This window comes from Falco rusticolus, chromosome 13, assembly GCF_015220075.1.
Source record: "Falco rusticolus isolate bFalRus1 chromosome 13, bFalRus1.pri, whole genome shotgun sequence".
NCBI classification, from domain to species: domain Eukaryota; kingdom Metazoa; phylum Chordata; class Aves; order Falconiformes; family Falconidae; genus Falco; species Falco rusticolus.
This window is the reverse complement of record NC_051199.1, coordinates 1,596,702-1,623,599: the sequence shown is the minus strand read 5'-3', so window position 1 is coordinate 1,623,599 and position 26,898 is coordinate 1,596,702. Positions and strand designations below refer to the sequence as shown.

The 26,898-nt window shown below is 57.8% G+C and overlaps 2 protein-coding genes across 2 annotated transcripts; one reads left to right on the top strand and one right to left on the bottom strand.

Annotated features, from left to right (window-relative positions):
* The first annotated feature begins 136 nt into the window (after window positions 1-136).
* Window positions 137-1,947, top strand: LRRC3 (leucine rich repeat containing 3). The gene has a single exon (XM_037406245.1). It carries the CDS (start codon window positions 511-513, stop codon window positions 1,372-1,374), a length of 864 nt encoding a protein of 287 aa, XP_037262142.1. The 5' UTR covers window positions 137-510; the 3' UTR covers window positions 1,375-1,947.
* A 764-nt stretch (window positions 1,948-2,711) lies between these two features.
* Window positions 2,712-26,611, bottom strand: TSPEAR (thrombospondin type laminin G domain and EAR repeats). The gene is made up of 12 exons (XM_037406226.1): window positions 25,773-26,611; window positions 13,543-13,763; window positions 13,218-13,456; window positions 13,001-13,091; window positions 12,251-12,407; window positions 11,717-11,848; window positions 10,279-10,511; window positions 7,191-7,377; window positions 4,986-5,215; window positions 4,504-4,691; window positions 4,072-4,173; window positions 2,712-3,779 (listed from the first exon to the last, which is right to left on the bottom strand). The coding sequence occupies exons 1-12, from the start codon at window positions 25,816-25,818 to the stop codon at window positions 3,626-3,628; spliced, it is 1,980 nt and encodes a 659-aa protein (XP_037262123.1). The 5' UTR covers window positions 25,819-26,611; the 3' UTR covers window positions 2,712-3,625.
* Window positions 26,612-26,898: the final 287 nt, after the last annotated feature.

Here is a 26,898-nt window from a genome sequence, read left to right as displayed (position 1 = left end):
ACCAGATGGGGAAAGCAAAAGAACTCCACATCTTGTTATTTAAAAACACAGTGGTGATTAAGCCAGTCTGATGATCTGGGGAGTCTGACTCATCATTTTTTTTTAACACTCGGGGCTGGTGAGATAGGAATTTACTGCTGCTGTTCTCCAGAAGCAAATCACCACATCCCATGAGGGAACTGGCAGCAGGCAGGGGCAGAGGCAACACTGGGTCTCGACACCCCACGTCCTGCAGCCCCTTTGCCTGCCTGGGTGGTCTCTTGCTCAGATGGGGGTGGGGTGGGGGGGAGAGTTTTTCATCTCTGCAGCTCTGTGTCCAGGTATCATTAATCTTAAGCCAAATTAAGTGGTCCCGGAAAAGACAGTGGCCAGTATCATTCTGCCCTTGTTTTCTGGGCCCCTGAGCCCAGCCTGTCACTGCTTTGCCAGGGCACGTTACAAGAGACGTAAGCGGTGTTCCAGGAAATAACGCCGTGTCATATCCCCTCCACCCACCGCTTTCCTCCAGCAATGGGAGAGGCTTTGCAGGAGCGCAGAGGAGCTGCCCTGCTGCCCGGGAGCTGCTGCAGCCACCAGGGAGTTGCCAGCAGCCATGCCGAGCTGGCTGGGTGCAAGATGACCCTGACGACAATGCCGGCAGCCAGCGTCGCCCAGGCTTTCTTTTGCCTCCTGCTCTGCGTCCCCTGGGGCAGCTCCTGCCCTCCGAGCTGCCAGTGCACGGAGCGGGCAGGGGCAAAGGCCGTCCTCTGCAGCTCCCGGCACTTAGAGGAGATCCCCAAGGACATCCCCAAAGACGCGGTGTTCCTCAAGCTGGATGCCAACAGCATCACCAGGATCCCCAGCAATGCTTTCAGGCACCTCTCCCACCTGGAGGAACTCGATCTCTCCAGGAATGCCATTGAGAAGATTGACAGGGCGGCTTTCAAAGGGGTGGCTGCCGGGCTGCGTACCCTCGACCTCTCCAGCAACCGCATCCGCAGCATCCCCAAGGAGGCCTTGCTGGCGCTCAATGCCAAGCTCCGGCTGGCCAACAACCCCTGGCACTGCGAGTGTGCCTTGCAGGAGGTGTTGTGGGAGGCACGGCTGGACCCCGACTCTGTCCAGGACATCACCTGCCACACGGCCCCACGGGAGGAGTACGTGGGCAAGCCGCTGCTCCAGGTCCTGGATGCCGGTGTCAACTTCTGCAGTGTGCGTCAGAGGACCACGGATGTGGCCATGTTCATCACCATGTTTGGCTGGTTTGCCATGGTCATTGTCTATGTGATCTGCTATGTCCGGCACAATCGAGAGGACACCTGCAAGCACGTGGATTACCTGAAGTCACTGCCGAGTGCCCCGAGCCATGCAGAGACCACCAGCACTGCCCTGTAGTGCAGGATTGGGGCGCCTTGTTCCCAGCTTCTTTGCAGGGAGCCAGTGGCAACCTGGTGGCCTTCAAAGCTGCTCTATGGGATTTTCCAGTGCTTGTTCCAGTCCTGCAAATGAGTGCCACCGACTTTGCCCCTCCCTAGTGATGCTGGACTGAGCGTGAGCAAACCACGTGGGGGAGGGATGCCGGGGACACCCCACGCAGACCTGTCAATGGAACCCAGGTTCCTGGGGAGGAACCCCCTGCTGAGACCCCTTCTCCCCTTCTAGAGCTGGGCTTGCAGGGGAAGCAGCCCCAGCCACATGGTCGTGGTCTATGTGGTTTGGAAAGAGCAAGCTCCTGGGGGGAGACAGATGAGGGTGGAGGCTTTTGTGGGGCCAGAAGGTCCCTGGACCCTGGGGTGCAGAGGGATGGGTCTCTCTGTGCAGCAGGGTCACCCCATCCTAGCTCCAGTGAGGGACCAGCCTCGCAGGGAGCAGGACATCAGCCCCAGCCCCCGCACAGCATCTCAGCACCCTCTGCTTGCAGCCAGCAATCCGGGGCTGATCTCCCAAACTTTGGATTCCTCAATAAAGCCCCGCACATAGGAAAAGCCCTCCGGGTTTGCGCTGCACTGGGAGCTGGGCTTTGGGGGAGGGCAGTGGTGCTTGAGGGGTTCGCGCTTGTCCTAATTCAAACCCTCCCACAGCAGACAAGCCTAAATTCAGTGTACCAGTGTGACTCCTGTTAGGTCACATTTCCTCTACCCTCACCCCAGCCTGCTTGAGCAGGGGCCAGCTGGTCAAATGGTGCCTCTGCATCTCATCTGGTATGTCTCACCTTATCTTGCCCTTCCTCGAGGCCAAATTAGAGATGTTGCTCGTGGCTGAGTGTAATGGAAGCGAATCAAGTTCTGGCTTGTTTCACAAGCAAGAAATGGTCCTTCCCAGCAAAGCCAGATGTGGCTGTGGCTGGGCTGGAGGAGGAGGGAGGTCTGCAGGGGCTGCCTGGGAGCCCTCCTGGACCCCAGGGCAGCTCAGGCCGTGACCCCCCCAGCCCCTTCCTGGTGTGCTGGCATCTCCTACAGGCTCCCCAGGGCCAGGGTGGGTGGCCCAGCCCCAGCAGGAAACCTGGGGCTGGGGAAGGCTGAGCGATGTTCTGGGCTGGTCAGGAGAGGCAGAGGCTACCGGGCAGGGGGAGGCAGAGGGGCACCCTCACCCCAGCACGTTGCTGTGCTCAGGGCCACCTTATCCCCACCGGCCACCTGTGATCACAGACATGGCCCTGTCTCACGTAGGAGTGGCTTGTTGAGTGGAGGGAAGCCTCTGCCACAGGCAGAGCAGCTCTGGTACCTGCAGCTTGCGCGTGGGACGAAGGCTGGGTACACACAGTTTATTAGAGCCCTGGTTAAGCAAAAGAATCCCCCAGCAAAGGCAAGGAAAGGAAAAGAGGCCATAGTTTCACCTGGAGCAGGTTTGGGTCTTTCCCATGCCCATGGTAGCTGGATTTGTCCCAATGCAGGTTTGCTCAGGAGTTGCTAACCTCATGCAAAGGCGTGCAAGGACCAGCATTGCTCCTTGTACACATCTGTCGATTTGTACAATACATACACACGTCACTCAGTGAGGACAACCAAAACTGGCCACGGCAGAGTGGGAGCGTGGGCAGGCACCTGCGGCAGCGGGATGGGGTGGCAAGGCCACTGGAGATGGATACAAAGCGTGGCGTGCAGTATCGAACCAGGTGGGTCCTCAGCAGCATTGCAGCCCCAGGCACTGGGCAGCCAGAGCCAAGCCCAAAGCCACCTTTTTCCCCAATTTCTTACATGCCATTTCCTCCCCCTGGCCATACATCCCTCCCAGCAGAACACACACTGTTCGGTCTTTCTTCCCCGGCTTTGTGCAGGCTCTGGCCACAATCAACAGCGGCTCTGGGTCCCTCCTGGCTGGAGACCACCAAGCATCAGGGTCCCGGTGAGTCCAGGGAAGTGCCTGGGCACCAGGCACCCTTGGTAGAACATGGTTCTGGAGCATGGTAGGACAGCTCGCCCAGGAGAAACAGCACCAAAGCAGGGTCACAGCCCCCTTGCCAGCCCCCGGGGCAAGGCTGCAGGGAGCCTGGGGCTCCCCTCCTCCTCCTCCCCCTCCAGCGGAGTGCACAACCAGCCAGCTGCAGGGCTGATGCTGCAGCCATTCCCGGGCTCTGTGGTCCGTCTTCACCTCGATGCCCAGCTTGCCCCAATCCTGGCGATGAGCTGAGCGTGTCTCAGCCACCTCAGGTGGTTTTCAGCTTGAGCACCTTGGAAAGCGGCTCCTTGGCACTGGAGTAGAGGAGGTAGGAACCCTCGGCGGTGTGAAATGCCTCCCAGTCTCTACAGCCGACAGTGGGGAGGTGGTGAGCTGCTACGAAGCCTTCATAGCCTTGCCACCTGCACATGAAGGGCAGTTAGCTCCTGGGGCACAAGCTAGGCACCTGGAATGGGGCAGAAGAGCCGTGGGGCTGTCATCCCCCACCTCCCTGCTGCGGTTCAGGGTGGGATGACCCTTACTGGAGCTTCTCATTCCTGCTCAGAAACCTCTCCAGAAACAGGGAGCAGTCCTATCTGTCCTCCCTGGGAAGCTGTGCCAGCATCCACACAGGCTGCCCCCATGCTGGGCTCCCGGCAGGTTCTTTCCCGCTGGGAACAACCAGCCAACCCTGCCCTCCCCCCACAGCAGTACCTGTAGATAATACTGTTAACGGAGAAGGTGAAGCCATCGAAGGAGTTTGCTACCACCAGAAAAGAGTCGTCTCCCACCGAGAAGAATTCCCAGTCCAGGGCACTGAGGATGAAGCAAGCAGAGGGGCAGGTGAGGTGGCCCCAAGGGGCTGTATGTCCATGCCCCACCCCAATCGCTGCCACCCTGATGGTACACAGAAAACCTTGCTCTTCCCAGGCTGTTTCTGAGAGGAAATCCACCCTTGTTCCCAAATCCAGGGCCTTTTCCTAGCTCCCACTGGGATTTGGTGCCAAAGACCTGCCACCCATCGCCCTCCCCACGAAGTCTCGGTCCCTAGCAGTGTGCAAGCCTGCACGAACCCTCCAGGAGACCTCCAGGCTGCTCAGGGGAAGGACGTGGACTGAGGAGCACCCTGACTCTTTGCAGAGGTACCTGTAGGTGAGGAGGTCCTGGAATTTGACAAACATCTGGGCAGTGATGTTCAGCTCATAGATGGAGGAGTTGATGGCATAGAAGTTAGAGGGTGCTGGCGTCTTGCTGTCATAGCTGTGGCTGTTTGCAACAGCCAGGAAGACTCTGTCCCCGACATGAAAAACCTCCCAGTCAGCAGCACCAAAAGTCTGTGGGGAAGGAAGGCACATGAGAAGGTGCATATGGACGAGCCTTTGCAAGCCAAGGATGCTGTGAGGTGTGTGGGGACCTGCCAGAGGTGCAGCAGGGAAGTTACCCACTCCTAAAATCCTCCAAGGAAAAAAATAAACCTCACGGTGTCAATCCTTATGGGAGAATCAGTGAGAAAATCTCACTGCCTTTCCAGAGGACCGAAGAACATCTCTCTCTGTAATTATTCCCTGGCTTGTCTAAACCCAGAGGGGAGACCAAGGTGTAGTGTTTGATCAGTGGCCAAGCCTTACCAGGATAGACTGGAAGAGCTGGAAAGAGCCACTGAGCCAGATGTAGATGTTCGAGTAGATCTTTGTGGATGTGCCATTGAACGTGTTAGCCACAGCCAGGAAGGAATACGGCCCAATGGTGAAAAATTCCCAGTCATAGGCTCCAGAGGTAGGGATGGTCTGGTTGGTTTCAAACAACGCTGTCCTAGGGTTCCACCTGTATATCACACTGTCTATGTTGTGGTTATTCCCTGTGGGAGACAGACAGACAGACAGACAGGCAGGCAGGCAGGCAGACAGACAGACAGACAGACAGACAGACAGACGTGCACCATGAGGAAAAGGAACGCCTGGCTCGTGTTAGAAACCAGACCCAGGAACAGGTTCAGCCATGCCAATATTTGCCAGCAGGTTGCAAGGCTGATTGCTAGTGACCGATTGCTCCCCAAGAAGTAGTCAAAGAGCCTCTAGAGCCTCCATCCCTATCAAACATGCTGACAGCTTGTTCCCAAACCTGTGGTGGCAGCTTCCCACAGCCCCTGGCAGAGGAGGGATGGGAGGGTGCTGTCCCCCCACCCCAGCAGCACACCAGAGGCACAGCAGCCACGTAAAGCGGGGCCAGTCCCAGCTGAGTCCCTAAGCTACCGACACCACGGGCTGCCATCGCCCTTCGCACACAAGCTTGCACATCTGGGAGGGGGCCACAGCTGGAACGGCACCATGCTGATGTTTTTCAGCCAAGTCCCTGTGCTCAGCTCCCGAGTGCTAGAGCTGGCCAGGGACTTCCTTGTGCCAGTCCTGGCTGATGGCTTGAACTCCAGAAAGAGGGAGGGGATGCCACAGCCCGCAGCCTGCCCCGTGCTGAGCACTCAGGCTGAGCCCACCAGCACCCAAACACATGCCCCGTCCAGTTCCTGGGCTCTGTTCAAGCATCTTGACCTCATGTCTGTGTAGGACCCGGCCGGCTTTAAAGCTTAAAAAGTTTCTGCACTTTCACCCTGGCACAGCCCCTCCAGCCAGAGACATTCTTCTAACAAAGAGCTGGCTTCATTGGGACAGGAGGGGGGCACCCCCAGCCCCTTTCCACCCCACAGTCACTGAGCACTGCTGTACTCGTCTTGGCCCTGCTGGTGTTTCTGGTGACTGAGCAGCAGCAGGACCACACGTTAATGGGTTTATGGCCAATCCTCATTGCAATGAAAGAGACTGGCAAGAAGGGCTGCAGGCAGAAGAGGGTGTGTGGGGAATGGCCATGCGGATAAGTGGCAGCTCCTCAGGGACTGACCCTCGCCCACCCCTAAGGGGAACACCTCTGGTTTGGCTTGGCCATGGTGGTCTTAACCCCTGCATGATGTACATGGCCACCGAAGGGACCTTTTTGCTGCAGCTGCCATGGGAGTAGGTCTCGTCAAAACTGGCTGTGGTGGGGTCCAACAGGTGACACAGGGAGTTTCTAGCCCAGCTCACAGGCAGCTGGTGCCCAAGCAACCTGCCACCAGCTTTGAGCCTGGTGCCAGAGGAGCTGATGCCCCAGGAGCCAGCCCTGATGGTAGTGAAGGAGCTCACCAGCCCAGCGTCTGAACCCGGCTGGGAGCATCCTGGGGACCCAGGGACGTGGTATTGACCCATTCATACCCTGTGCTGAGAGGTGCATGCTCCAACCCAGAACAACTCATGGCCTGGGAGGGGAAGGAGGCTGGATCACATCTGGAGGGTGCCCACGGAGGGACATCAGCAGGCTCTCACTCGGCTTCCCTCACTTTCCTGTGTGCTCACGAGCCCAAGGCTTTGGCATCTCAAAAGGTTCAGCCCCTGCAAACCTACGCAGCTGCCCTCACTACCCCACTGTGTTATGTAGCTTTGGGGGAAACAAATTAAAAGCAGAGAGATTCAGCAAAGACACTGCCCCTACTCCTGTCCTTGTCCCCCGCTGTCAGAAACCCGGGGGGGACCGTGTCAGCCACCTCCCCAAGTGCTTTTCTCCCCTAAAATGAGATGGTCTGCCAAGGTTCAGGCTTCCTGAGGGACACCGTGCTTCCAGCTGCATGCCTATGAGGATGCCCTGCGCTCTGGCAGAGGATGCGCAGGAAGCTGCAGTGTTTCCACGGCAACAGGAGGATGCTCTCGAGCAGGGTGCCTGCCGCGGGGCACCGTGGTCCCTGGTGTCACCCCAGGGCCACCTGCCCCATCTGAGCCGGGCCGGTAGGGAATTTAAGGGCTGGGTACCTTCTCTGTGGTTGACCACTGCGAGGAAAGCCTCTCCCTCAATGACAAATGCCTCCCAGTCCCTAGCGCTGTGCGTGGTGATCCTCTGGTACGTGATGAATTTCTCTTTCCTGTGGCTCCACTTGTATATTACAGAGAACTCCTGACCCCTGTCATTCTGCTCAAAATTAGCCACTGCTAGGAAGATCTGAAAAATAACAAGCCAGGACATCTTGGTTTTCTCTTCTCGAAGCAGCGTGGACAAGCACAGGCAGAATGACTCACGGGATGCAGGGCCAGGGACTGAGGTGGCTGGTGTGGGACAAGGCAGCCCTGGCTGGCAGGGGTCCCCAAGCAGCCCCCAAGCAGTACAGTGCACCCAACGCGGGGACCCGGACCTGCTGGCCTGCGGGGGCCTTTGTTCATGGCAGCAGCAGTGCCTGCTGCCTGCAGAGCCCGCGCAGGGACAAAACCCACCACCACAGCCTTGGAGCCAAGCGGAGGGAGAGCCGTGCCGCAGCCGCTCGCACCCCACCGGCCCCGGGGACAGAGAGCACAGCCATGTGGGTGAAACAGGCTGGGCAGGGACAGGGGCCTGAGCTACCAAACCTTCCATGTAAGGAAAGGTTGTTCAGAAGAAAAATCACAGATATCATGATGATTCCGAGACAAAGCATTTGCCAGACCAAGAAAACCCCACTGCAAGTGTCAGGGACAAGTGCACAGCAGCGGAGATGGCCTTGCGCAAGGCGGGGAGCACATGCGAGCTCTTGGGGGCGTGCGGTGTGGCACGCCGGCCCCGCCAGCCCAGCGGGTTTCCTATGGCGTGCCAGAGGTTATGCCCCTGTTTGGGCCACAAGGAAGCACAAGGCCACAGTCCACAAGCAGACACCAGCCAGTGGGGGTGGTCTCCTGCCTCCTGCCCAGTGCAGGACCTTGCCAGCACCAGCCTGGGGCTTTGTCCAGCCGAGGCTCAGCCGTCCCCAAGGACAGAGACCTTCCACCCTCAGTGGAGGTCTGTGCTGGGTGCACACATCACACCAAGGAAGGTGCATCCCCAGTGCTGGGCAGCTCTCCCTGCTGGTCCCGGTCCAGGGAGTCCCTTCAGGGCATCTCCAGAAGCACAGCTTCAGAGGGAAGAGAAAGGCCTGGATACAGCCCCACAACTCAGGAGCCTGTGGTCCCTTGCTCTCCATTGGCAGGAGCCACCAGGAGACCCTGATGCTGCCTTCTGGGGCTCTTCACCCCATCCTGGCAGAGCATCAGCGAGTCCTGGTGCAGTAACAAGGTGCTGACACCTACAGAGATGTCCCCACACTACAGAGCACCCACCTCCAACATGTGCAAGGAACCTGGGCTAACTGGAGAGATCTGCACCACTGCTGGTGCAACATCTGTCTGGGCACCAGCTCCATGCTGAGCAGGGGCAGCTGCACCCAGAGCACCTGTCTTTGTCCCCAGCCACTCTGGAGCACCAAGGCTAGCACCAACTGGAAAACCTGCCCCAAGTTGTGCAGGAGAGAGGCCATCCTGCCTAGTAAGTCTGAGTAAGTTTTTCTCAGGGAAGACCTGAAGGCAAACCCAGAGCATATGAGCCTTGGTGAGCACCAACACGGGTGTGGGACACCATGGAGATTTGGGACCCTCCAGCCTGGTGGTCTTCCCTGCGCCTGCAGCCATTGCTGCAAGGGGATGTTGTGGCTCCAGACTAACACTGGGGAGTCTCAAGGTGGTTCCCATCAGCAGATAAAACCCCAGTTGAGGATGTTGCCATCTCCTGCCCGTGAGAGTGCAGCTGGAGCTCTGCAGAGCCAGCGCAGTGCTGGGGACGGCAGGCATGGCTCCCAGCCCAAGGCCAGCTTTGCAACACAGCTGCATTTTCAGGGCTTGACCAGGTTTTCTGCAGGACCCCACCGTCAGGCAGGTAATGAGGGATGTGGCTCATGTGTATCCAAAACAGCAGGGCTGTGGGTACCACCAAGCCTGGGGGCAGGACTTCTGCCCCATCCCTCTGTACCCTGGAGCATGTGGCTCTGCACAGGGAAGCCCTGCAGCCACCCTGCGCTGTGTCTGGTGACAAAGCCACAACAGGCCATGCCGGAGGGGGAGCAGTCCCAACTTCTCTGAGAGCTCGGCACAGAGCTGGCTCTCAGCAGATGTTTTTTTGGCTTGCCCAGGCCTCCTTGCAAAGTGGTAAGTAGCTCCCCAGGGAGAGGAACCAGGCAGATACTCTGCAGAAGTCCTGTGGCAGAATGCCCAGGGAGGAGACATGGTTCCAAAGTCCTGGACTGATTCAAAAGCAAGCGGGCTTAAAAATGCAGGAGGTTGGGCTCAGTGGGTCTCGGGAGGGAGCTGCGGGTTCTCTAAGACCACAGGCAGATCTCTGAGACCAGAGCAGACCTTACGTGTGGCTGGACACCCACCACAGGCAGCGCTCAGGGAGGGCTTTGCTCTCTGTGCTCCCATGTCAGGAGCTGCGTGTCCCCAAAAGCAATGCCGCAGCCACTGCCCGGGGTGACCCCTGCCTCGCTTTGCCGTGCCAGGTGGGAACTGCAGCAAACCCTGCCCCGCCGGGGCTCAGCCTTCACGCCAGGGCAGAGCCGTGCTGTGAGCCCCCCCAGACCAGGCTGGACTGCGCCTCTGCGGGATGGACATTTTGGCACTGGCACTCGCTACACCTGAGGCGGGCACAGGCAGAGCCTGCTAGAACCCCAGCCCATGGCACGATCCAGCTCCAACAGCTGGCTTTGGAGGCTGACCTTGCAGACATCCCGGAGATCCCCAGGGAAGAGATGTGAGCACTCTGGACGCACAATTACCTCTGCTGCCAGCATCAGTTGCTGGAAATGGCCTGTGTGGATGTAGCTGTGTCTCAGCAAAACTAGTAAAACAGAGGGCAGCCCACCAAGCAGCCACCAGTCCCTAGGACAGACCCTTACCAGATGAATATGTGTATCAGTGTGACCCCATCAAAGACAGAAGGGAGAAAGATTCTCCTGCTAAACCATGCTCGAGGCTCAGGGCTTCAGAGGAGAAGCCAGTGAGGGGCAATTGCAGTTTAATATACTAAAATGTGAAGGCACTGAAATAACCTCCCTGGCAGACTGACCTTCTTTCCTATGGTGAAATACTTCCAGGACTGAGCCTGGTATGTGGGGATGTTCTGGTAGGGCACAAACTTCCCGTCAGTCCACTTGTAGATGGCCGATCCTGGGGGGCTGTACCGGTTGGCAGTGGCTGCAAACAGTCCCACCTTTGGGATGGTGAAGAGCTCAACACCCATCGTCTCAGAGTTGGTCACGAGGTTCTGGTACTCCTCCACGTAGTCCAGCCGATGTTTGACTAGGAGGCCACAAAAAAAAAGAGGGGTGAGGTTAAAACCAGATGACCTGGCCTGGAGGGGTGCCCCACGTGACAGAGCAGAGCTGGCTTGCCAGCACTTGCTGCTGTACGGAGCTTTGTGGGGGAAAATGAAGGTCCTGGTGGCGCCGGTGGTGAGGGGCCAAAACCCGAGGGGGTGATAAATGGCCTGACTCCGTCTCGCTGGGCAGCACATCCAGGCCCATCCAGCCCTGCCTGTTCTCCAGCGGAGAGCAGGGCTGCCAAGAGCTCTGCTGAGCAGTCTTCCCTGGGAGGGGGGAAGGATGAGATGCCGCATGTTTTGATCGCTTCTTACCAAGTGGGTTGATATATTTATCCTAAAGAGAATGAGGAGAGGAACAGACCTACAGCGAAAGGGCCTGGGCTGCTGAGACCAGCTGGGTTAACCCGTACCCACCTGCAGCAGCCCTGCACCAGATGTTTTCTCTGGCTGGAGTCAGCATGAGCTCTGGAAGAAGTCAGAGAAGACTTAGACAGAATTAATGCCAGGAATTAGAACAGAAACCCTAAGTGTGGTCCCAACGGCAAATGGGTGGGCACTGGAAGGGACAAATGGCAGGAGAAGGGCTATAAGATGGGCCAGTGTTGGTGGCATCAAAGGGCACAGGTCAGCAAGATCCCAGCATGAGGTCTCCATGTGGGTACCAGCATAAGAAAAACCCCAGGAGAGGGGGGAAGGACAATTCAGTTGTGGGCATGCCCCATCCTCCACGTCCTCACCAGAGATCCTGGCCAGACTGTCTACAGTGAGCGGGAGCACACCAGTAGGCAAAATCCATGTTGTTAGCGAGTAACAACCATCCCTCCAGGCTCTGGTTGCTTTGCCACCTTGTTACTCCACTGTCGCCCCACTATTTTCTGCACGAAGGCTACCAGAGCTGGGATGACATGAAGGTGGAGGGACAACATGGGCACTCTGTGAGTGGTAGGGGAGCTGGCTCACAGGGACACCCGATTCCAGAGCTGCACTGGAAGTGTTGATGCGGGCACCAAGAGCAAAGCAGAGCCGGGCCAAACAGCAGAGAGGAAGGGGGACACCCCAGACCCCTCGTTCTGCTGTTGCCTGACTTGGTTCCCACCCCAAAGTGCTGTCAAGGGCAAATCTCTGCTCCACCTCTGCTGCAAGAACCTCCCTCCATCCCCGAGAGCGCGTTGCACACCAGTACCTTCCAGCAAGGAAATCCAGGTGCTGCCATTGCAGAGGTACAGGCCTCGCCGGGAGGCGTTGAACCAGAACTGTGTCTTCTCCTGCCTGGTGCAGGGTGGACGGGACCCCAGGGTCACCTTTGTGTCGGTCTCTGGGCACGGAGAGGAGCAAGGCAGGTTCCTCTTAGCGCACATGACAGAGGAGCAGCGAGGCTCATCCCTGTGCACATAGGGAGGGCTGGCTGTCCCGGTTCCATCCTGATGATGGGCACCAGGGAATGGGGGAAATGGCATCCTAGCACCGAGCCAGCCAGCCACCGGCTGAGCAAACCCTAGGGGCTGACACCCGGGGGGTTACTGGCATGTGCCCAGCACTACCAAGGAAGGGGAGCTTCGGACAGGGATCCCACCCCATGCACACTTTGAGAAACAGAGGGTGCTGGGGACATGTTCTTCCCCTCTGCTTCTGCTCCGTGCCCAGCCCCACACAAGGAGCCTTCCTCAATGAACACAGCAGGCAACCAACCGAGCACATGTCGTGGGCAGTTACTGACCGTAGGGGTATTTTAGCACCTCGTTGCTCGCTGGTTTTGCAGGGAGATCCTGGAGGATGGTGGGGACAGAGAGCGTTGCTACTTTGAAGTTCATGGCAGTGCATATCCGAGGGGTGGCATCGGCTCCTGGCAGCAGGACAAGCTGTCTCAGCAAGCCCTGGGAAAGCAGGAGCAGCAGGATGGAGAACAAGTCCAGCAAGACCAAGAAATGGAAACTGCAGATGATTCATGCCCTGGATTTCCCCCCTGACTCTTGCTCATTCCCCTCCCTCCTGGGCCGTGGAAGCCTCCCTGGGATTCACATGCATTTATCAGCCCCTCGTTACATGCCCAGCCTGCCAAAATCTCCATCCTGGGCAATTTAACAGCTGGCGCAAGGGGAGCGTTGGCAAGGGGCTCATTAGCTGCAGGCAGCTTTCACCGCCTTTGCTTTTCACTACTGGTCAGGATCGGGCACTGCCCTAACTTTTATATCAACAAGACTCTGCCAACAACTGTCCTTCTGCTACCGCACCACTGGCAACGTCCTCTTAAAAACACATTTGTCCCACAAAGCACCAGTGGCCAGCACTGCCCCTTGCACGCCCACAGCCAGACTGGGACTGAGGCTGGTGGTGGGACCCATGGCCACTTACGCTGCCTGTGCCATGGCCCAAGCCCTGCCAGCATAGGGATCTGAGGGGGGGCTGCAGCTCACCCCGTGGCCAGCCACAAGCACCCCCGGGCAGCCCTGCACTGTGGGGCACCTACCGTGAACACGCCTTTCCTTCTTCTCCTGTTGCCCAGGTAGAAGCTGGCTCGCTTCACTGACAGAGAGGCTGGAAATGGGGTCTCCACCACCCTGCGGATGGGCAGAGAAGAGTCAAGGGACAATTTCATAGCATCTGCTGGTGCCTGGAGGAGATGCTGGTGGAGGCACATCACCCTACCAGCCCTCCTGAGCCCCCCGCCACTGTCCCCGACCTACACGTCCTTGGGGACACTGCAGTCCACTGTCAGGGAGAAGGACTGGCCAGAGACGGCCAGGACGAGTGTGTGCCACTGGTTGTCGGAGAGGGAGACGTTGGGGAAGGTGACGCGGATCTGCCAGCCGCCGGCACGCTCCTGGCTCCAGAAGAGGAAGTGGAGCTTGTTGGGGGCATAGCGCAGCCCCACCAGCACGCTGGGGCTCTCCTCCGCCATCAGCGTGAAGACATACTCATTTCTCTGCGGGAGGGCACGGACTCAGATCTGCATGCCACAAGCTGCAGGGCTGGGCTGTGCCCGCTCTGTGCTCGGCTGGCAGCCCTTACCTTGGCAGGGACGCTGAGGACCCTCAGCGTGACAATGATGGAGAACTCCTCGGGGAAGCGGTCGCAGTGGATGAAGAGCCGGGAGGCAGGAAAGCCCAGGACGCGGGGTCGCGAGGCAGCAAGCTGGAAGCCGCGCACTCCCTGCACTTGAAACACCCTCATGCCATGGGCCAGCCCACCAGCGGGGACCATCTCCGAAAGGATGTCCAGTGGGCGCAGGTCTGTGCCGAGAGACAGCGGAGCACGTCGTGAACAATGGCAGCCTGACCACTTGGGAGCAATGCCAAGTGTGCAGGCTCACCTGCGTGAATCGCCCCAGCGATACAGCTCTGAACACTGACCCCAGGGCCGGGACCTGCTGGCCAGGCAGCCCCAGGCTGCCACCAGCTTCCTCGGGACCCACTGGCACCAGCAACAACAGCCAGAGCCAGAAGAGCAGGCAGGGATCCAGCACTCACAGGCTCATTTGCAGGACAGCCGCCCATCCCCATCCTCCCGGGGGCAGTGGGGCACGGTGCTCCTCTCTCCATCCCGGTCCAGGCTCTCCCAACCCAGCCCTCATTGCACACATGCACATACTCCCCTGGCAGGCACCAAAACCACTCATTAAATAATTATCCTCTCCCCAGAGGAGAAAACAAGGTGCCCAGCCCCAGAGCATCACCCAGGTGAAGAACAGCACCATGCACCAGCACTGCAAAGCTGTCCCCACGTACCAGTGCTGGGGTTGGCATCGGTCCGATGTTTCAGCAAGCCCCATGCCAGTACCCACAGCGGATGCTTCTCTGACCATCCTCACCTTGGCACTCTCGCAGCTTTTATTTTTGAATGTTTCTCTGGCAGGATTGTGGTGGCCATAGCAAAGGGCACCAGAGCTTGGTGATGATGCTTACAGGATGAAGCAGCACTTGGCTAGACTTAAAAAAATCCTGATTCTGTCCCATCTCCAGTGAGACCAGGCTTTTAGCTCCTATTTGTACTAATAAGTCTTGGCTGCTGGGGCACAGCAGGAGAGCTGGGAGGGAGGGAGCTGTGAGCAAGGCTGGACCCGTGTGTGTCTGAATCCAAACCAGCTGGAGAGGGGAAGTGTTTCTGCCCGGGAACCCCCTGCAACCCAAACCCAGATGGGCAGAGCAAGGAGGAATCTGCTTGTGTGACATCCCTTAGTGGTAACTGTGTCCACTGTGTGACTTTTTGAATATTTTGAATAGCCCAGAGCAGGGAGAATGGCAAGGTCCTTCCCACCCTGCCACCTCGGCGTTCCCCCTGTCCGCCCCTCCGCTGCTCAATGCTGCTCCCAAAGCAAAGCCTCGGTGGGGGAGGCTTAACGGAAACAACTTATTTCAGAAAGGCACGACTTGGGGAATGACCAGTTTCTGTTTTCTCAGCAAAATGCACAAGCTGAATTCAGGCTTGGATTTGTGGGGTGGTTCAGGACCCCCTGACTGCACTGGGGGCGGTGGGGATGAGCCGGAGGACAGCTCAGCTGGAGCCGGTGGCTGTGCCCGACGCTGTTGGCCAGGAGGGGACCGACTCCTAGAACCAAACCCAAATCCTGAAACCCAAAGATGTGTGCTCCAGCCTGCCTCCTGCATCAGTCGCTGCTACCCATCAGAGCAGGGCTCGGACAGTGGCCGGGGTGTTTCAGCCCAGGCTGGGAGCATCAGGGCTGCACCAGGCGCCGGCAGGAGGGACGTGGGGACGCTTAAATGTGCTGATGCTGGTGCCTCACAACCCTGGGATCCTTCTAGCTGAGGCTGCCTGGAGACAGCAGGGACACCCCCGGATTGACCAGAGCACCTAGGGGGAGAGGTGGTGGGCAGAAACTCTCCGATCTCTCCCAGCTTTCCTTTTCACCACCAGCTGGGCTGTAATACAATGTAAATACAGGCGCCATCAAACTGAGACAAGCCCCAAGCACACGGAGCCTGGGCCCCAGCAGCCCTAAAAAGTGGGCTGAAGCTTTGCTGCCCACACCGGGACCGTGCGGCATGGGGATGGGAAGGCAGAACCAGGGGATGAGGACCCTCTTCGGCTCAGGCTGTTCTTGGTACTTCCCTGCGGGAAATGCCAGAGGAGCTGCCAGCGCCTCGGAGGGGGCGGCAGGACGGAAACATTCTGGGAGCTTTTGCTGCCAGGATTGTGCCTGGCAGAGAGCACAGGGAGCTCCAGAGAGTCTGTGGCCTGAGGGAATTTCCAGGGGGACTTCATGGCTCTCCTCTACTTCTCCTTCCTCTCCCCCAGTCCCAGCATGTTGGTCGCTGGGGTCAGCAGACCTTGGTACAATGCTTGTGCCACAGGGACGGGCGCCTGGCTCTCCCCACGGCACCGAGAACTGCTGGTCGCTCCCTGGTTGCCACACTGTGGGGCCGCAGGTGCAGGGATGACCCTACTACCTGCTGCCCACGGGTGCAGGCAGCTGCAGCACCTGAGGCATCGCACCATGCTGTCACCCTAAGGCTCAGTCCACTGGCACCCAGGCACTGAAACCCCAGGGACAGGCTGCCAGGGAGAGGCTGCCCCACACGGGGCACCCCGCAGCAGCCACATGCCCCCCAAAACAGAGCACACTTTCTGGGGTCTCCCCTGGCAGCGCAGGGGACATCCCATGGGAGCACACGGGTCCCAGCACGTTTCCCGACACAGCCTGTCTTGACGCCTCCCTCCCGGCGCAGCCCACCCTTCGCTCCTACCTGTGCAGTGCTGCCACGTCCTGCCTCCCCGGATGAAGCCCCCGCTGGTGGCCCAGTGGAGGAGAATGACCCAGAGCAGCAGCGGAGCCGACATCGGGGGGCTGGCCTCAGGGGGTCCATGCACAGGGACCTCACTGCCGTCTACTCCTCCGTGCCCAGGCAGGCGCCGCTCGGCTCAGCCCCCCCAGGAGCTCTCACATAGTCTGCTGGCAGGACCACCTGAAGCACCCCGCCACTGGCTCATCTGCCTCGGGGACACGCCACGTCGAGCTGCTTCTGGGGTGCTAAGCCCCAGCTCTGCTGTCCCCTTGTGTGGGCATCGTCCCCGGGGGCAAGGCAGGAGTGGGAGTCGGGGGGCTGGCGGGGGCTCCCCTGGGGCGGCCGTGGAGGCAGTGCTGGCTGCAGCCTGCACGCAGACATTTAAATGAGAAGTCAGTGGTGGGAGAGGAGGAGTCCCAGCTCCTTGGAGAGCTTTTATCTTTTGCCCAACCCTCTGGAAGGCGGCTTTGGGGAGGGATTTTTTAATTTTTTTTTTTCTTTGCTTCCTTTAATTTTTGGTGATTCATTTTTCCAGGATCCCATGGGATTAGGTGGGAGATTCACTCCTGCCTGGAGAGACCAAGGTGGGAACCTTCTACCCCAAAAGCCTTGAGCTTCCAGCAGCACAATCCCAGCCTGTACTGGGGGGCAATCCTCTGTCCTCTCCGGTTCTCTCCACCCTGCTCAAAAAACAAGTCAGACCCCACAAGGTGCATATTTCTCCCCCAGAATGGCCTCAGGCAGGTGATACACAGCCAGTGCCCGGGGCAAGGCTCCAGCCCAAAGCCGGCCACCAGACCCGGCCCTGCCATGAGGCTGGTGGCAACGTGCTGAGCGTCAGTTCGGAAACCCTCGAGGTTATGCTGTTCAAATGGGAGAGACAGCAGTGGAAAAACTCCCTGCACGCAGCAAGCTCCACTGGGTTTCTCCAGCCGCAAAACAACTTACTTCCATTCCCTGAACAATTGAAATGTGCTCCCCCCGCCCCCATCCCCAAATCCTTCCCGCAAGGCGAGCACTAGAATAGAAAGCGGATGGCCAGGATGATACGCCAAAAAATTGTGTTGCAAACTGGGGGTTTCGTCAGCGAGGAACAGCCGGAGCTGGACTCACAGCCATGCCTCGTGCCGGTCTGTCGCCAGCCCTTGCTAGCCCGAAACCCTCCGTGCCGCGGCCAGGAGGGTGCAGCCCATGGGGCGCGGGCACGTGGTGGAGCAGAGCACCCGGCACCTCCGTCCCAAATCCTAAGAGCAGCTACTTGGACCCTGGAGACAGCCAAATGGGGTTGGTACCTCCGTATCGGAGTCAGACAGTCCCTGAAACCCAGAGAGCAGCCACACGCATGTCCGGGGATGCTCTGCACTGAGTAGGGCTGCACAGAGTCCCCTCCCCACAAAGCTTCTCTCTGGGCATCCTCCAAATCGGGCCTCTACTGGAATCACGCTTAAGTGGAACCTAAGCAGAGCTTAACCTCTCTCAAGAGCGAGCTGCAGAGGTGAGGCACCGCTGGCTCCCCATCCATCCTCACCCCTGAGTTGGGGACAGCACCCAGTGGCACAGCCACTACCCAAACCCAGGGGTCCTGAAAGGCAGCTGCTGGTGGCGACTGCAAGGGATGCGGGAGGTGCAAACCACCCCACCCCCAACAGGCTCAGCCACTGGTGATGCTCCCTGTGGCCTTGGCAATGCCCACCAGCACCAGGGCTGGGACCAGCCGTCTCACCGGGACCCCACGCCACGTCTGCTGGCAGGAGGAGCGGGGACCGGCATCCGGGGCCCAGCCGGCAGAGAGGTCGGTGCGTTGGAAGGGCGGCTAGCACGGAGCGGAGCAGAGCTGCTGCCAGGGCCCTGCCTCCCGGCAGGTTGGCACTGAAGAAGGCAGCACAAATAAGAATCAGAACTGCTGCATTTCCCAAGGCCGCACACATGTGTCAAGTTAAGCGTGGCTTTGGGAGCTGGCAGCACTGCCCCGAGTAGGGGACTCGCACAAGTGGATGGATTTTGGGAATTCTCCCGCCAAGGCCAGCGCCAGCTCTGCGAGGGTCTGGGCAGCCCATGCGACTCCTCCTGGGGAGGGAGGAAAAGTCCTGCCGGGGATGCCAGGACGACTGGTTTCTTCCGAGGGGATGCAGCTGCCTTTCAGCACTTCCTCGGCCAAAAAGCCAGTTGGTGGGGACATCTCCAGACCTGAGGACACAGCTGCGGGTGTCCCCTCCAGAAGCAGGGGGATCCAGGGAGCTCCTGGCAGGAGGTGGAGGAACCAAAGCCCCTGTTGATGAGCATGGAGGACATGCCAGGCAGTCCTCAGCCCAGCACCGTGGGCTCAGGCTGCCTTTCAGCCACGTGCCATTAATGAACGGTCTCCTGGTGAGAACAGGGATGTTGATGGTCCTCAAGGATCTTCCCCATCCCTGGGCTGGGGACCTTGGCATGACAGAAGATGGTGGAGTGGCTTGGGCAGTGCCTGGCACTTTTCTCCCTCCCCAGGGAACCGAGCTGTGATGTGAAATAAGGACAGGGGCCCATCGCTGCCTGCTGTTGCGTTGGGTCCGGGACCTGCTCTGTGTCCCAACGGCAGTAGGAAGTGGTCTGCAAAATTGTTCCTAAGCACACACGCGCACATTCCTATGTGCACAAGCAAGCGCGAGAAGATGAAATAAAAGAGACAAACAGCGCGACGTTTGCCTAATTCGCATGGGTCGTAAATAAAACCATGTGGCGGCTCTGAACAAAATGATCCTTGGATTTCCACCAAAAAGGTTGGCCATCATTGGGTTAGAAAAGGTTGAGAAACCCATCTGTAGACAATACATCTCAAGCAGAGCTTCCATGCAGAGGACAGTGCAAGGAGGGCACCTAATGAAGGCCAGGGACAGGCTGGACCCTGCACACAGGGTAATGTTCTGCTCTTCCAAGACTGTAACTCATTCCTTATTATTTGCAGACACAAAGTCATGTTTCAGGGCTTGTTAGTCCTATTCATTTCAGGCTTTATTCCTGACATCTGCAAGAGCTTCCCCCCTTGAAATGCAGCATGCATACAGGCACCGGCTGTGGCAAAGCTTGGAGGGACCCTATACGTAACATGCAGAACTGCCCATCTCATGGGTGTCCCCAGCGTGGGCTCTGGCTGGCAGCAGGCAGTGTTGTGCCCACCCTCCTGCCCACGCCGGCAGGGCCAGGGGAGCCAGCTGAGGCTGGCTGGCCACCACACAGGTGTGACCACACATATCCTCAGGGACAGAGCTGGAGGTCAGCAATGAGCACACACAGCCAGGCTTGCCTGCATGAGCAGCAGGGCCAGGATCAGCTCTTTGGGGTCGGTTTTGAAAGGAATGGGGGAAACTTGTTCTCAGGATCACCCCAGATTGCAGTTCTCCAGATGCCAGTTCAGGCTGGACACCAGAACACCACCTTCACCCCGATGGTGGGACAGGGACAGATGGGGTCTCTATCCTCAGCCATTTCCAAGGCTCCCTCTTGTCGCCTCAGCCCTTTCTCCTAGGCTGAAAATCTTCCCCGTGTCTCCTGGAGCAATTTCAGCTCCCTGAGCCCAACCCGTCAACATAAACTGGAGTCCCAGCAAGAAATTTCCACACCAGGAAAGCTGTCAGCATTGTACAAGAAGTGTAAATGTCTTTAACCCCATCACATTTCACAAACTTAATTCCCAGAAGTTTTGGAGAGGTTTTGCCAGGAAAAGTTTTGTCGAAGGACTGGGAGGATTGCAAAAGGCACCATTTTTAGGAAAGCCACCAAAAAAAAAGCACAAAGCTGCCCCAGCGCTGCATGTCCTGCTGCCAGCTTCCCAGGCGCGGAGCTGCCTTCGGGAGCAACCCCTGCCGGGCAGCGGCGAACCACCAGCATCGCTCACATCCCAGAGCCCTCTGTGTCCACACACCCACACACCTTCCCAGCGCTGCCAGCCCCAGGGAACCGAGGAGCCGGGAGTGGCGGTCCCGGCGAGGCTCCCTCGCCCTTGGCCGCAGGCAGCAGGCAGGGCTGGTGACCTGCAGCCCAGGTCTCTTCCCAGGCAGCCAGGAGCGAGCTGAGCATCCTGCCTGCATTTGGAGGACACATGGCAACCGAGCTGCCGGGCTTTGAAAGGGCTCCAAAAAGCAGTCACTGAACTCTGGCCAGTACAAGCAAAAAGACAGGACACTTCTGCACCAGGGCTGCTCGGGACGGGGCTCGGCAGCGCCCAGTGGCCACAGCTCCCCCTGTTCCCTCCCTGCAAGTGACAAACAGCCCTTCGCTGCTGCCTGTCCCTCGGTGACAATGCTTTTTTTCCTTTTTGCCATCTCCCTCCGGTGTGCCCAAACCTCTTGCAAGAGGCAGTGCCACCTCCCTGCAGCCACAGGACCCCAACCTGGTTCTGCAATCACCACTTTCCAGCAAGTGGCTCCATATGGATGGAGGGCATCAAACACAAGCCACTGTGAGCACGCAGACGATGGCAAGGCTGCTCTGGGTGTTTTCTGTAGGTCTTACGCCTACACGGAGGCAAAGAGTAGTGAGGGGGCTAACGTGTCACGCAGCAGAGGTGCAGGAGACCCAGGAGCTCTGCCTGGACTCCCTGCTCCACCTGCAACATGAAAGCCCTGCTTGCCTTTGAGCTCAGCTAAGATCCCTCTGCAAAGGGGATAAACAGAGCTCCTAGGGCCAAGAGGAGGCAGGCAACGTTCCCATTTCGCACTTACTGTTGGAAAGCCCCTCGGCGCCCAAGCCCACCCCAGCCTGCTCCCAGCTCTGTGCTTCTTCAGCCATAGCACTTGCCTGAAGCCCCTGGGGGTTTGCACAGCATGCGCTTGCAAGAGGAGAGGGGAGAAAGGGAAGGGTTTTGCAAATGTCTAAGCCTTCTTCCAGCAGCAGCGGCAGCTCACCAGGCTGAATATGCAAACCCGAGGACTCTGCGTGGGGAACTGTAAGCTTGGCCAAGCAAACCCGGTGCTAAGCGCCACATCTCTCAGCAGGCTGCCTTGGGGTAATGCCTCAGGCCTGGAGCTGGCTCTGGGATGCGCAGCCGCTCCCCATGCACAGAATAATCTCCCTTGGCAGCCCTGCAGGAAACCCTCCGCCTTTGCCTTGTAGTCCTTTGATCTGGGCAGTGACCACACGCTCCAGCTCGCAGCAGGCGGATGGTGGTAAAAGGCAGAAAAAGCCACGGCAGGGAAGCCCGGGGACTCACCCCACATGCCTGGGCCTGTCAGGAACCAGCAGGCTAGGAGAGGGGATGCACGGCGCTGCTTGGACCAGAAACAATCCTGTGACTCCCTGGTTAGGGCCCGGCCAGCACCTTCTCTCTGGACGAAGCCTACCTTGGACCGCACAGGGTGTTAGGGAAAGGTGTGGGCGTCGCAGCCCCTCCTTCAGCCAGAGCTCCCCCAGCACTCAGGGCTCTGGCCAGGTCCTCCCTCTGGCAGGTCCAGTGCCCTGCAGCAAAGAATAGCGGCTTTAGCACCGCTTTGCTCTGCAGCCATAAGAAAATCTCTTGCCCCATGACAAAAAGAATCAGGGCCCAATTTTATTCCTTGCCTGTATGACAATGTAAAGCTTTTATTATTACATTACCCGTGATTCAGGCTCTGGAGAAGCTGGTGGGACCAGGAGGGCGGCAGGCGGTGGAGCAGGCAGCACGTGAGGTGGGCTCCCCGGGTGCCAAGGCAGGAGCACAGGCAGTCACACTCACTCTGGCCACCCGCCGGCAGCCGAGCACAGCTCCATCTCCTCCGGGGAGGGAAGGGAACAAAGGCAGAGAACAATTGCTATTGTTTTCCAAGACTTTCTTTGGGCCAGTTCCTCCAGCGTGGTGCTGTTGCCCAGCCGCTCCGGCTGCGGTGCCGCGGCCCCACTGCGCTCAGAGCTGTGCAGACACTGGTGGGGGGATGTGACCCCCATTCCCAGGCGCCCGCCACCCAACACTCAGAGCCCGGCCCCCGCTAGCACGGAGAGAGACGGAGCCAGCATCCTTGGTGGGGTTACTGCATGCACCGCAGCTCCTGCCCCACTCCCCAGCACCGTCAGGCATCCCGGAGATGCTCCAGCTTCCCACAACCCGCCAAGGCACGATGCCTGCGGTGGGGAAAGGGTGAGCCCAGCCCACGGCTTCGAGTGGTGGGGAAGGCGAAGAGCAGAGCAGGGTGTCCTTGGGAGCCTGGCTCCCGCTCCCGGTGTTGGCCCTGCAGCGAGGCAGCAGCCTTTGCTGGCAGCGGGGCCTCAGCCGGGAGCGGGAGGTCACACAGCAGGACCCTGCATGAGCAGGACAAGCATCCCCCCTTGATTGCCCCCTGAGCAGGTCTCTAATTACAGCCCATCCTCTCCCTGCCCAGCCATCACTGCCTTTGAAGTCTGGGCTTTCAGAAACCACCGGGGAGGCTGCTCCTAATTGCACTTTGCAAGAGTGGGGAGGGGTTAGAGCTGGGAGGGGACAAGGCGAGGCTGGCAGCAGGGGCTGCTGTAGGAGGGGGAACTGGGGTCCCACCGACAGGGTGCTCAGCATAATGGCATCACCCTGGGCTGACCAGTCTCCACGGGCACTGCAGGAGGAGCAGAAGAACATCTACAGAAGGTGGTACCTAACACATGGGAAGTTCCTCAACCTAACACAAGTCTTGTTTGACGGGAATTGCAATTAATTGGTACAAGCAATCACGTGCCCCCCAGTTACTGACTGGGTGTTAAAAGGATGGATGCTGAAGAGCACCAAATGCTAAAAGTGAAGCTGCATGGGGACAGTACAGACAAGTGGCTTCAGCAACAAAAACAAGGATGTTTTCATAAAGCCAAGTCTCATGTAGAGCCCTAAGACCTCCATAAGGCCCTCAAACACAAGCACTCCCACCAAGGCCATGCCTAGGCTCCAAGGTAGAAGATCTTGTGTCAAAGCAGGATCTGGCTGAGGACAAAACTCAATTTCTAATCGCCTCTCCAGGCAAAATGGTTTTGAAAACACCTGCCCTCCAGCCTGCCCTTCTGGCATCTCTCCTTCAAGCAAAGCCGAGCTCCAGCTGAGCAAAGCCCCTCCTGAGCCACCCTGGCAACGAGCCCATGGACACCGACCAGAAGGATCTCCAACCCCAGAGGCTTCCACCATTGCCTCAGAGCAAACTCCCCCAACTTGGTCACTGCCCCATGCCTCACCATCTCCTGGCTCCTGGAGGGATGCATGGCACGGAGAAGCCGTGCAAGGCATAAAGCCCTGGCCATCAGCTCTGCAGTTCACTGTTAGCTCGGAGATGTGGGCACCTCTCTTGCCCTTCAAACAGACTTGCCCCACAGAGCAGGATCTCCCCAGCACCCAATGGCTGCTGCTGGCAACGCCTGGAGGGATGCACACATGGACCAGACCAGCAGAGAAAGACACGGGTGCTGGTGAAGCAGCACGCCAGGAGAGGAGCCTGCGCAACCCCATCCTGGGCAGACTCAGCGAAGAAACCCCGATTCACCTAACATCGTCATGCCAGCCCCAATTTGGGTTCAATTTGCCAAATTATTTTGGCATGGGAAAAAAACTGTTTTGGGGCAAAATTCCCAACCCGGTTGTGGGCGGAGAGCCTCCCCGTGCTGGGCCCAGCATCCAAGTGCGTGGGTGCCACCCAGCATGTTGCATCCTGCATCTCTGCTGCTTTGAACCCACCTCCTGCATCTCCTGCAGCCCCCAGAGGGGCAGCCGCGGCGGGTGCATTGGTCTTTGCTCCACAGCCCCACGAGCCCTGCCCCAGGGCACCCCAGCCACCCTTTGGCCAGGGTGACCCGGCTCCTTTCAGAGCTGTGACAGCAGCACAGAGCCACAGCCTCTCCCCCCATTAAATGCATCAAAGCGCCCCCAGAGAGCCCTGCCCTGGCGAGCTGGGGCCAGCTGGTGCCCCACGCATGGAGGGAGAGAACCAGGCCCAGAACCTGGCTCATCTTCCCCCACACCCTTCAGGAACAACATGACCAGACAGACCCGCTCGCAAATCGCTCCCCGAGCGCTCACGCACACGCTGCTAGCACCGGCAGCTACCCTGTAATAACCCACCGTCCGTATCATTACCATTAATTATATATTAACATACCCCATAATCTTAACTGCTGCTAAGTCACATCTCGGGGTGGTGGTGGGGGTGCGAGCCACTTTCAAAAGCCACCTGGCTGGTTCCCCTCTGCTCTTACACCACCCGCCCCGGGAGAGGGGCTGGTGGCCCAGGCAGGACCGGGATCTGGCAGGCGGCTGCAAGGATCAGGGCCAGGGGGGGCAGGAAGGTCACCAGGCTGGAGCCACAGATCTCCCTGCCACCCTGGGCTCCCAGGGGACTGTGAGAGCATCGAGCACGTTACGTAGGACCACCAAGCATTAAGTGGCTTGAGCAATTTTTTGGTGCGTGTGACGTGGGGTTGGACCCAGCTGGACAAGAGGAGACACGGGGAGCCCTCGCTGGGGCTGGTACAGGGGCTCATGCACCCTGCTCTTCAGGTAGCACACGGGGAGGGCAGCTCACCCCAACCAGACCCTCGGGTGCAAGAGGAATTCTCCAGATTCCTGCCCCTTCTTCTTCCCTGTTGCCACCCCTCACCATCCCACTAGCTGGCAGCAAGACCCTCAGCATCCCTCACCTTACGCTCCCCCCAGCCCCTAAGCTTCCTGAAAGGCAGTGATTTTCTTCTTCCCCTGAGTCAGGAAAATTTGAGAGAAGCAAGGTGAGGCAGGTAACCAGCGCCATTTCTTGCCCAGGCAACACAGGGACTTGCCACACTCATACATCCATGCCCTGCCGCTGCCCCGGGCTCAAGGCCCCTCAGTCAGCCCACACAGCCCTCGCCCCACACCACAGGGCTGGGGGGCTGCCACTTCCAGCCCCTTTCTGGAGCCACCTCCTAAACACTGCACCAATCCCACGTCCGAGAGAAGCCCAGTATTAGCAGCACGGCTGGCACCGAGGATGGACATTTCGGGTCTGTGCTGACAAGAGAGGGTGTTTCGATTCCCATAGGGGCAAAACACACACAGCATCCTCACCAAGATGCAACTGCAGGAGGAAAGCAAGGAACTTGCAAAGAGGCAGAGCTTTCACCTCAAAGGCAGCACACCACCTTCCATCCATGATATAGCTCCAGCCAAGGAAAAGCTGGAAAGAAGCCTGGGGCTGGCTCTGCCCCGAAGCTGCAGTCGTTTCATGTGGCTCCAAACGCCTCTCGCCTGGGAGCTCGCACTTTCAAAGAACCGCTCGCATGCACACAGGCACACAAAACACAATTAATGAATGTCTCACATCCCACTGTGTGTGTTCTGACACAGCTCCACTTGCCAAGGGAAAAAAAAAAAAAGTGTGCGTGTGTGGATGTATGTATATACAAAGGCTTTAAAGAGGACGTTGCTCACAGTTTTACAGCTTTGTTGAAGGGCTTTGTTTTGGGTTTTTTTGGTGGTGGTTTTTTTTTCTTTTTTAAATATAAAAGCCTAAAGCAAATATAATCCAGATAAATATTTTTTTAAAAAAAAAATCTTTAATACCTTACCTGCATGTGTAACACCTGTAGAGCTCCAACACTCCCCAAAGAACATGTTGTATAGAAACTGTTGCAGACTAAAAAAAAAAGGCAACTGCTCAGAAAAACATTGCTACTGGCTAGTATTACACATGCTGTCAACATGAATATTCTTTCATGAACGCAGAGGAACAGGCTTTCAGGGAAGTCTATTACAGGATTGGCACGGCAGCTTTACAGGCTTTGACTCTCAGGTGTTCCCCAGTTGTAAGCAGCTGCCTGTGCAGCGAAACTGTCTCTGGGCAAGCCAGGCACAGCAGAAGCCCACCCACCTCCACACCAGCATGGAGCTATGCGAGATGAGCCCTCATGCTGTTTGCGGGGATTCAGTTTATTACGGAATAATAATGATGAAGTTTTCTTTTTTTCCTGCAAATAAAACAAACAGGGTATCTAGCATGCTGACTGCAGTGCCATGTTTAATCCTTTCAGTGAACACAAACGCTCGCTGCTGGTTTCAGCTAAGAAAAGAGCCATGACTCAGGACAGCTGTTCTCACCTCAACAAAGCAAGTTTTAGGACTTCTGCTTATTTTGTCACCTGCAAGGCTGTCTGGTATATACGTTCAACTGGGTGGTTTAAAACACCCAAGTTAGCAAGCCTGCTGCATGCCAGTCACTTTTCTTAGTTCTCTTTGAATTATCAGGTCATAGCCATCATTAGAGACAAGACACTGGCCACCCGGGAAAGCCCAAGCAACTGTGTCAACTCTTCCACTCCTCTAAAGCGTCCCCTTTGTTTTTGTAACACATGTAAAAATGTAAAACATCCCCATGTGTTTTAGCTGCGTTAGGATAAACCCTTCCATTCCTTTGGACCAAGTCAGAATTGGACTCTCCCAACTAGTTGATCACCCATATAAAACACCCACTGCAATACATTTGCATACATCTATGAAAGGAGAAAATATAATCACTTTATTTTCAGTATACAGACTAAATCCAACCACAAAATAAAGATAATGAGTGAGCACACATGAACAAAATACTCCGTACTTAAAAAAAAGCCCACTTTTGCCGTGTCTGTTGAATCCATCGCTTGCCATGCTCTCCAGCGTTGTTTCCAAAAGCAGCTGCAGCGCTCCCAGGAGCAACGT

Bases quoted from the DNA above. Each gene is read 5' to 3' on its own strand.
- TSPEAR (XM_037406226.1), bottom strand. From the start codon at position 25,818: ATGTTCTTTGGGGAGTGTTGGAGCTCTACAGGTGTTACACATGCAG. The intron at 10,512-11,716 runs GTACTGGTGTGC...GTGGCCTCCTAG, and splicing joins CTGGATTTCCTTGCTGGAAG to TCAAACATCGGCTGGACTAC. The intron at 4,692-4,985 runs GTAAGGCTTGGC...CCTTCCCCACAG, and splicing joins AGCTCTTCCAGTCTATCCTG to ACTTTTGGTGCTGCTGACTG.
- LRRC3 (XM_037406245.1), top strand. From the start codon at position 511: ATGGGAGAGGCTTTGCAGGAGCGCAGAGGAGCTGCCCTGCTGCCCGGG.